Here is a 10,518-nt window from a genome sequence, read left to right as displayed (position 1 = left end):
TTTTTTTAAAGGGAAAATGACTTGATAGAGTAAGATACTTTTTGAAATGTACACATTTAGTCTTTTTTTTTTTTTTTTTTTTTTTTTTTGTAAAATAAACCTTTATACTTTATTTTTTTGTAACAATGCAATCATTGTGACCGGCTATACCCGGTATACCGGTCATATACGAATTTTCTTTTAGGGAAAATGACTTGATAGAGTAAGATACTTTTTGAATTGTACACATTTAGTCTTTATTCTTTTTTTTTTTTTTTTTTTTTTTTTTTTTTTTTTTTGTAAAATAAACATTTATACTTTATTAATATGTACACATTAGGTCATTTTCACCGGATTCTACAGATTTTGCTGATGTGGAAGCACACGTGACACTAAATAGCAATTAATTAACTTAGCCACCGGAGGTGGGTGATCCTCTAACAACAAGAAAAGGGCGGCGACCCTTCTCTTTCTCGTCTATCTTCCTTCCGGTCGAACAACAACAACTAAACACCCCTTACCTGTTGTGTTTCTTCGACCAGTCTCTCTTTGCCTCCATCTTTGAGATATGTTGCCAGAAAAAGAAGAAAAAATCAATGAGGGGGCTACCAGAGCAGCTCCTCGCCGCCAACTACCGTCTCTATTTCCTCCTGCCTCCCCCCTTCGACCTTGTTGTTTTTGCCATCATTCCTCCTTGCTACCAATGATGTGTAGGAACACACAAAGGAGTCGCCGGAGATCGGGGTTCTCCTTCTTTTTCATGATGAATAAAAGTTGGAAAAATCTCGTTGTGGATATGCGGATGCCACCTGGGTATTTCATTTCAACAAAATAAAAGAAAGGGAAAATGACCTGATAGGGTAAGATACTTTTTGAAATGTACACATTTAGTCCTTATTCTTTTTTTTTGTAAAATAAACCCTTCCACTTTAGCAAAACTTGTAGAATCCGGTGAAAATGACATAATGTGTACATATTAATAAAGTATAAGAGTTTATTTTACAAAAAAAAAAAATAAAGACTAAATATGTACATTTCAAAAAATATCATATCCTATCAAGTCATTATCCTTTTTTAAATGACCACGTCAAAATTAAAATCTTAACCGGTAAACTGTCATTACGAATTATTAGTTGATTGTAGTTTAATTTTTGAATATATATTTTTATCAATACGAATATTTTTTATACAGTTTTTCTAGTCATTGTTGTCCGAATCAATTCCAAGTTTCCAACAAAAAAAAAAGAAATGCTATAAAACCCGTGAGAAACCCCCAACGCAAAGGTTTGAATCTGCAAAAGGGTTTTTGTGTTTGAATCGAAGGCGGGCTTCAACTTTCGAGTGTATCAGTGACACCATCCAGTCGGAGTCGAAAATGGATGTCCCCAAAGATCAGATGTCTACTCTTCTCGATTGCGGTCTTTATAACTCTGCTCAAATGCTCGTAAATCTCTTTCCCTCTATGATTGCCACCATCCAGTCCGATTCGAAAGTTGTTTTACTGATGATTTCATTGCAGTAGACCTAATTCGATTCTTTTGATTTGACCGGAGATAGGGTTGTTTCCTTGTTTCTTCATCTTCTGTGAATAATGACTCCAGCCCACATCTCAAGGCTGAAAATCTGGTGGGTATTTATCGTGTAATTTAACCAATTTCTTTAATGGTACTCCCTGAGCTGCACTGGTTAATTTAGTGTCTACCTAGCAACAACATTCATATCATTTTCCATCATAGAAGTGCCAATTTAACTTCCAATAACCGATGTTACTACTTAATGTACATAACACCTGTTTTTTTGTACCAATTTGACATCTTTTGTCCCTGCATTTATAATTTCTTTGTAAATGTTTATTCTGTTTCAGGCTCTCCATGGTGATGCTTTGTTTCGAGATAAGGAGTACAAAAGAGCTATTGTAAGGTTTTTCAAATGGATATATATTTTATAACTTCTTGCATCACTGTCTGTTTCTTCTGAAGATAGTAAACAATATTGATGAGTAGAATGCTTTAAAAGATGTTAAAAATTCCCAACAAAAAACAATTTCCATCTAATTACTCTCTCCCTCTCTTATCTCTAGCATGTGTACAAACAAGCATTGCAATACCACAAAATCATTCCAAAAATAAATGCAACAACTAGAAGTTCATTGTCCACATCAAACAGGTCTTCTTCCCCAAATTCTTTTAATGTATCAGCAATAAATGAAAACGAGGTAACGGACATATTCTCTTTTCATTTATGTCTATTTACCCTTTGTTTTACTTTTGTCGAGATCAATTAATCAAACTATTGCAATTTGTTTTCCTTTTTGAATATCAGGTGAAGTTCAAAATCGCGTCTTGTCATTGTGCCATTAACGAGAATAGAGCAGCTCTTGCTGAGGTTTCAGACTATTACTCTCATCCTATAAGTTATTGTTGGTTACTTTTGTTTTTTTTTGGGGTCATAAATCAATAGTTATTTCGATGTGTTTGTTTTCAAAAGTGTTCATAGATTTTTTTACTCCATTTATACTGTTTTTCTTGCTCAATCTTATTAGTTTGGCTCCTGTAGTGGTTATTGAAATGGGGAAATCATATATTAAAAATCAAACTTCTCTTCTAGTAAAAACCCAAGTTTTTCTTATGTATGCCCACAATAACATTACAATTGCCTGTGTAAATCCTGAAAATTCAAATGCAATTGATGAAGTAAAACTGGTTTTCATGTGTATGCACACAAGATGATTCCTATTTTTTGCATAATCCAATGTTTAAGAAACTGATATGAGGCTTATGCATGAATGGCAATGTACTTTCATTGATTTGTTTATTATAGCATCCTACTTTCATTTCACCTATTACAAGTTACAACATTCGACTTTGAAAACCATACCCAATAATAGCAATGTCATTGAAATACACAGCAATTTCGGGTGCTCTAAAATGAAAAATATGAAAGTACAATGCCACAATCGGATAGAATTCCAATAATAGAAAGAAAGGAAAGTAGGATGCTGTAATACACAAATATATGAAAGTACATTGCTATTTATTGGACTTAACCCTTTGAGTTTAACTACACGATTTTACAGATGGAGGCTATTCCAAGTAAATCAAGGAACTTGCAAATGAATCTATTGTTGGGAAAGCTTTATCGATATTCTAAACACATTCGTCCTGCCATTGCTTGTTACAAAGAGTGCCTAAGGTCTGTTGCTTTTAGACTAAATTACAAAAATGGTCCTTGAGTAGTGAGTATCACTGTTTTTTTTTTTCCAATATTGGTCCCCAAAAGTTTTCTGTTGCAATTTTGGTCCTTATTTATGGTTTTTGTAATGTTTTGGTCCCTTATTTGAGGTATTTGAGGTTTTTGTAACATGACTTATGTCACAATATGGTTTTCATTTTGCAGACATTGCCCATATATCATTGAGGCTATTACATCATTGGCTGAGTTAGGTGTTCAAGCAAAAGATATTTTTTCATTGCTTCCGCAGGTGTGTAACGTGTGTTGTTGAAGTCACCTCCATTTGGTTTATTATTCATGAACAATGTATAATGTGTAGTTCTTTTTCCTATTAATGGTCTTCCCATTTGTGTGACATAATAATTATTGGCTTGAGCTAATTGGTTAATATTTTGAGTCTTTATTATTTGTTTTAGAAAATTGTAATCATTTTTTGTGTTTCAAATTTGATGTTCAAGACACCTAACAGAAGTGGAAGGCCTCCTTTTGATCAGTTTGAATCCAACCGTTGGTTGCAAGTGAGTTACTAACACATTTTGCTCTATATTTGTTTATATTTTGTCATATTTAAGTCTTTCAATTCTCTAGTTATTAATACATGTTGCTCTATAAGATGTTCTTTTTGTTGTCCAGAAATGTTATAATGTTTATGTTCTTTTTTATGCAGCGTTATGTTGAGGCTCAATGTTGTATTGCATCAAATGATTATAAAGGTTGGTCAATTTTTGTCAATATTAGACTTTTTTTTTTGGGATAATCGTAATTCAGTACAACAAATTATCATCAAAACATGTTTAGGGGCAAAATGACTTGAGGTTTTACATTTTTGCATTAGTCGACTTGAGAATTAATAACTCCATAATGAACAATTTAGTTGTTAGTCAATCACAATGAAAAATATAGATTCCTTTCATTGAAGTAAATAGTCCTTATTCTGTTTATTACATACTAAGTAGACGTTACGTTTATTATTATTATTATTGACATAATTCATATTTACTCAGGTGGTCTAGAACTTTTCTCAGAACTTCTTCAACGGTTTCCCAACAATGTGCACATATTACTTGAAATGGCAAAGGTCCAAATCCAAAATACATTTCCTAAATTTATCTTTCATTATTATACCAAAATGTTGATTTTCATATATCTTCATATAATCTGAAAGGAATTTTCATTTATAGGTGGAAGCTATCATTGGGAAAAACGATGAAGCCATTATGAATTTTGAGAAGGTAAAAAACACTCCTTCTAATTTGTATTCAACATCTTGAAACTTGTACTCATTTTTTGTTTGACTTTATAGATTCGGTCAATTGACCCTTATGTGGTGACATATATGGACGAATATGCTATGCTTTTGAAGCTAAAATCAGATCCATTAAAGTTAAACAAATTGGTGCATGATTTGCTAAACATTGATCCAGCTAGGCCTGAAGTGTTTGTGGCTTTATCTGTTTTGTGTGAAGGGAAAGATGACAGAGCTGCCTTAACTAATGCTGAGAAAGTAATATTTTTGTTAATTAGTTAGTTAGTTTAATTTTTTTAAATGCTAATTGTTTTTTAAAATTTGTTATGTTACCAGAGCATACGAATTGATGAGAGACATATAACTGGACACATAGTGAAGGTATTGCCTAAATTGTCACTTTAGAGTGGAATTGTTTGCATAAAATATAAATATTTAAGGTCTGTTTGATGAGATAGAATGGAAAAAGTAATGGAATTAGGAAGGTAATGGAATGAGTCATTACATTCCATGATAGTGTTTGGTTGGTTGGTAGGAATGGAATGGATTTTTGTAATTTCTTTTTACATTATACGTAAATAATATGTATAGTTTTTAGTCAACTTATACATTATTGATGAATCCAAAAAATGATCTATATTCCATTCCATCTAACAAAACAAGCCTACTTTTTTCATTCCAATGGAATGGACCATTCCATTCCTTCCCCAATTCCATCATACCAAACACAATCTTTATATTTATTTTCTGTATATTATCCTGGAATAACAAGTTTAATTGTTTTTTTGATTAATATTCATGCCAATAAAATGTCATAAACTGACATCTTTTAGCTTTTAGGGCAACTTGTTTCTATCAATGAATCAACCAGAAGCAGCTGTGGTTGCCTTCAGATCTGCTCAGGAATTAAGACCTGATCTGCGATCCTATCAAGGTGCATTTGCAATTAAAAAACCCAAAATATATCTATATATAAGATATAAATATATATAAAAAATAAAAGAATTCTATGATCTTTTGTTCAGGGCTAGTTCGATCTTATCTGGCAGTTTCGAAAACCAAAGAAGCATTATATGCTGCAAGAGAGGCAATGAAGGCCATGCCTCAATCTGCAAAAGCTCTAAAACTTGTTGGTGATGTATATGCTAGTAATTCTAGTGGAAGAGAAAAGGTATATAATAAAAAATTAATCAATTTGACTTTAAAAAGTCAAACAAACTAAAGTGAAGTTTGAATTTTGAAACAGGCTAAGAAATTTTACGAGTCTGCCCTTAGACTAGAACCTGGTTACCTTGGAGCTGCATTAGCATTGGTAGATTTACATGTGATGGAAGGTCGCAACTATGAAGCTGTAACTCTTCTTGAAAGATACCTTAAAGATTGGACTGATGACTCACTACATGTTAAGCTTGCTCAGATTCTTGCTGCTACTAATATGTTGCAGGATTCCCTCTCACATTATCAGGCTGCTTTGAGGTAATAATATATCTACTTTCATCAAATTTCAAAATCATGACACAACAGGCTGTACTGTGTTTGACATGCATTGGACTGTGACTATGACTGATGCCGATAGAACAAAAATTTCAATTTTTTGTCCCACTCAAAAAGGTGGGACAGGAACCCGCTCTCGATTTCTCGTCTTGTGAAAAAAGACGAAAATGCCCTTCTCATCCTCATCATTGAAAAATAACCTTACAAAGTCTGTCTAGTCCCGTCCAATCCAGTTATGTCCCGTGTGTCACACGGGATAGAACTGGACGGGATTGGATACATTTTCTAAGGCTATTTTCTGTGATGAGGACGAGAAGGGCATTTTCGTCTTTTTTCACAAGACGAGAAATCGAGAGCGGGTTCTTGCCCCTCCTTTTTGGGTGGGACAAAAAAATTGAAAATTTTGTTCTATTGGCATCGATCATAGTCACAGTCCAATGCATGTCAAACACAGTACAACCTGTTTTGTCTAGTGTAAAAAAAGATGGCAAAAAGAAAGAAAGAAGAGAAAAGGCTTAATATGTTTTTTTTTTGTTAAGGATTAATCCTCAAAATGAATCAGCAAAAAAAGGGTTGGAACGATTGGAGAAGCTAATGAAGGTGTGTTTTGCTCTTAAATTTTTTTTTACAAGAAAATAGTTAGAAACAAGCAAAAGTAGACTCTAAAATATGGATTGTTTTGTTTGGTAAGGGAGTTGATCCTGATGCCCCTGAAGAAGAGGAGGAGAACGATGGTGATGATGGTGATGGTGATGCTGAAGAGGCGGAGCTTTTATGATGGATCAAAGGTACTTTTTGTTACATCTTATGTTGGGCTAATTACAAGAAAATAGCAACTTACTTTCATTTATTATTATTATTTTTTTATAACATCTTACTTTTATTTACAGCACTTTACTTCCGTTTTTTCTTCATATTAAAATGTTTTGCTTTGAGAAAAACCACCCAATTATAGCATTGTACTTTTAATTATTTTTAATAAAAAACCACCCAACTAGTTAAAGTAGGAATTTTCTAAATGGTCAAGAAAACTATAATGATTTAATTACTACAAAAAGTTGTTATGTGGCTAATTCTATAAATTTATGAAAGTAGAAGTGCTTTTTTTTTTTTTTTGTAATTTTGTTTTTTTAAACATATGGATGATATTTGTAGCATACATAGGTTCTTTCATGTTAAAAAATAGATGCATCTCTTATCTTTTTGGTTCATTTGCATATATCAATGGGGGTTTTGCTACTTACATATTTATTCATCGTGATTTAACCATTATTTTTTCAATCATTCAAAATAACATTTTCCCTATTACCCGGTTCTTAAAAGTACAATATACAGAAAAACACCTCAGTCCACCATTTTTATCAATTTAGCCACTCAACTATTACTTTTTTTTTATCGATTTACCCAATGAACGATTATTATAATAATCATTACAAGTAATACTGGGTAAGCGGAAAAGTGGTTCTTTTAAAGGGTCAAAAAAGACTTTTTTTGTATTTTGTCTTTTTATAAACATATATATGACATATTTCCAGGTTTGAAATTGGTGACATCTCTCATCTTTTTGTTCATCTACATGTATATCATCAAGATCTTATATAGTCCACCTTCAGATGGAGAGTAAGAGAACTTAAAAAGCGTCTGAAATATGTTTTGACCAATTTAAATTTGGTCAAAAAAATGTTGTATAAAAAACTTGTAAGGTAATGCATGCTCATAGCTTCAAGTTGTTTGATTAGCTAATGAGCAAAAGAAATGATTCAATCGTCTATTATTCAGACGTGTTATTTTTCGTGTAAAACTTCGATTTTTTTTTTTATAGATTTATTTACTTCTTAGTGATCTTAATCATATATAACTCTTAATCATGTAACATTCATTTATTCAGCTTTATCAAACGTTTATTCTATTTTAGTGGGGTTTATACCTTTTTTATTTTTTGGTATAAAAGATGGGGTCTTCAACCAATACTAATTTCATCATCTTTTCATAAATAAATTTCAAACTATTACAAAAAAAGTAGTAATCAAAATGTATTTGGCAAAAAGTTAAAGTTTAAAGAAATGTATATATGAAACATGGTAAAAATAGTTTCGGTGTTGGATTAATTAGTTTATCTTTTATGTAAATAATTACATACATAAATAACACTCATTCAGGCCTTTAAAATTAGTGCAATATCTATTTTCTATTAGGAAGTTTTATAATTAATTAATCTTGTATGCAAATAATAAGTATATACATAACACTCATTGAAACCTTTAAAATAAGATCAATATCTATAGGTCTTATCAAGAAGTTTGATAATTAATTAATTTTTATTTCATCTCTCGAATAAACAAGAAGATTTGGGCAAAAAGAGCTCGACGTTGGCTCATTTTATGATCTTAATTACTCATTTGGTTTGAGATATGAAATAAAATTAATTAAGTATAAAACTTCCTAATAAAAACTATAGAGATTGAACTTATTTTAAAGGTCTCAACGACTATTAATATATTATATATGTACTTATTATTTACATACAAGATTTATTAAGAAAAAAAAGATAAATCAGACTAATCCCGCCAACCATTTTCTAAGATTTAGTCAAAAATTGGAAAAACGACCCAAATATTTTTATTGGCCCCAACGTATGAAAATATCAAATTTTAGTCAACTTTGAAGTGTCATAACTTTATCATATGAACTTCGATTGGGTTGATATTTTTTATTGTTTTCTTTGTAACAATGGTCATCCACAAACATATCACACTCTATATTTAACCGTAAGAAACTCATACTTTTTAGCACCAAATTATGCTATCTTGTAAAATATATGAAAAAATATCAAATTTTGAACATTCATAACTTTCTTGTAAGAACTTTGTTTGAGCTTAATTTTTTTCATTGTAGTTTGTAACAATAGCTATCCTTACACATCATACTTGAAATTTGGATATCGGAAAGTTGTACTTTGTAAGCTCCAAAGTAGTTAGTTAACATTTTTTTTCCAAAGATCACCATTTTTCATCTGGATATCGAGAAGTTGTACTTCTACTATGTATTGTTGTTAGAAGTGGCAAAGGGCAAGCAGATGGCGACCTACGAAATTTGATATATATTTTTTTCACAGGTCATTGAGATTTTTGCAAGAGGTGACTGCGGAAACTTGGAAGTTTTTTTTTTGCAGACAACGTAGATTTTTGTAGGTGGTGACCTGCGAAAATATGATAATTTTTCATAGGCAACCTAGAATTTTGGAGATGGGTTACATGCGAAACTTGATAATTTTTTTCACAAGCCACCTGAGATTTTTGCGGGTGGTGACATGCGAAAATCTTGTCTACAAGTATTTTTGCTATTTTTGGTTAAATTGTGGAAAATGGTTTGTAAGATTTCAAAAAACTTGATGTGCACTTTATATACTACCTAGTTTTAAATTTATAATTTTAATCTACTTAACTAACTAATTGCACTCAGGCAGTGTACATAGTCAAATTTATAGAATAGTTTAGATAAGTTGGGTATCGAACTCAGGGAATGGATTTAACTAATAAAATAATTACTAAAAATTAATCTAAAAACAATAAGTAAAGAGGGGGTTTTATCTGCTTTTGCAAGTTCATATTAACTTAAAACTCAATACTCAACTAAAAAAACGATTGTAAACAAAATTAAGAAGACACTTCCGTTTAGCATTGAATCCCCTTTTTTCCTATGTGTAGTTTCTAAATATGGATTTATTGATTTGGTTACCAATTTATATATAATTAGCATTCTTGATCCAATCTCCTATTATTTTCACATATTCATGAACTACCATGTAATGATCATACACAATCAAACACATAATTGATTACTAATGATAATTAGGTTATGTAAGATATATCTAGATAATCATCTCAGGACAAATTACCAAACATAATTATGATTGAATTAATGTTCTCCAACACAGTTAAAATTGTTACATTTATTACTTAATCTAAGATGCGATTAATCTTAGCTCTAGCAATTTATTGATCATAAACTACTAGGTAAACAAGTTCATGCTATTCAAATGGTCATTAAACTACACTTAACTTGAAGCAAAGCAACAAAGATGTCACACCCCCAAACCAATGATGGCGGAAACGTTCGGGGGTGGAGGACTTCATGTATAGTATCACAATAACGAGTATAATAGCGCTCAAAGTAAATACAACCATCATAAATATAATTGAAAAAGTTACACCAAAGTATATGTTTACATGTTTCAAATCAATTACATTATGATGACAAAATGAACTGTTTGACGATTTAACGTCCCATCCTCAAAATGCTGTTGGTTTTCTTGTTTTACTGATTTCCTGAGAATACAAGTAGTTTTGAAAAAGTGTCAACAATTAAGTTGGTGAGTTCATAAGAGTTTTGTTTGAGAAAGAAACCGTTTTCCTTGTAAAAGCGACAAAGTATGTTTCCAGAAAATCCAATATTTTCTTTATTATGTATGAAATGAATGCTTCTATGTTATGCGATAATGAACCCTAGAAAGGCTCGTAGATTCCTTCTATAATCACTCAGCGTATATAAGTTATATAAAAATTAAG

At 31.3% G+C, this 10,518-nt stretch overlaps 1 protein-coding gene across 2 annotated transcripts; it reads left to right on the top strand.

Moving 5' to 3' along the window:
* The first annotated feature begins 1,207 nt into the window (after positions 1 to 1,207).
* APC7 (tetratricopeptide repeat (TPR)-containing protein) lies at positions 1,208 to 7,874 on the top strand. 2 transcript variants are annotated; one of them, XM_079001274.1, is made up of 19 exons: positions 1,208 to 1,423; positions 1,537 to 1,605; positions 1,844 to 1,894; positions 2,060 to 2,194; positions 2,302 to 2,364; positions 3,056 to 3,171; positions 3,376 to 3,460; positions 3,669 to 3,728; positions 3,878 to 3,923; positions 4,215 to 4,288; positions 4,392 to 4,442; positions 4,514 to 4,714; positions 4,793 to 4,837; positions 5,297 to 5,390; positions 5,482 to 5,627; positions 5,703 to 5,932; positions 6,490 to 6,550; positions 6,642 to 6,738; positions 7,542 to 7,874. In XM_079001274.1, the coding sequence occupies exons 1-18, from the start codon at positions 1,355 to 1,357 to the stop codon at positions 6,726 to 6,728; spliced, it is 1,683 nt and encodes a 560-aa protein (XP_078857400.1). In that variant the 5' UTR covers positions 1,208 to 1,354; the 3' UTR covers positions 6,729 to 6,738; positions 7,542 to 7,874. The 2 variants fall into 2 exon arrangements, with proteins under 2 accessions (XP_078857400.1, XP_078857398.1); XM_079001272.1 differs by having other exon boundaries at positions 7,486 to 7,874.
* Positions 7,875 to 10,518: the final 2,644 nt, after the last annotated feature.

The sequence above is a fragment of the Lactuca serriola genome, chromosome 5 (assembly GCF_051521515.1).
Source record: "Lactuca serriola cultivar US96UC23 chromosome 5, Lser_US96UC23_V15, whole genome shotgun sequence".
Taxonomy (NCBI): domain Eukaryota; kingdom Viridiplantae; phylum Streptophyta; class Magnoliopsida; order Asterales; family Asteraceae; genus Lactuca; species Lactuca serriola.
Note: the sequence above shows the minus strand (reverse complement) of the source record. Positions and strands in the feature narration are given on the sequence as shown.

Bases quoted from the DNA above. Each gene is read 5' to 3' on its own strand.
- APC7 (XM_079001274.1), top strand. From the start codon at position 1,355: ATGGATGTCCCCAAAGATCAGATGTCTACTCTTCTCGATTGCGGTCTT. The intron at 4,443-4,513 runs GTAAAAAACACT...TTGACTTTATAG, and splicing joins CCATTATGAATTTTGAGAAG to ATTCGGTCAATTGACCCTTA. The intron at 5,933-6,489 runs GTAATAATATAT...TTTTTTGTTAAG, and splicing joins CATTATCAGGCTGCTTTGAG to GATTAATCCTCAAAATGAAT.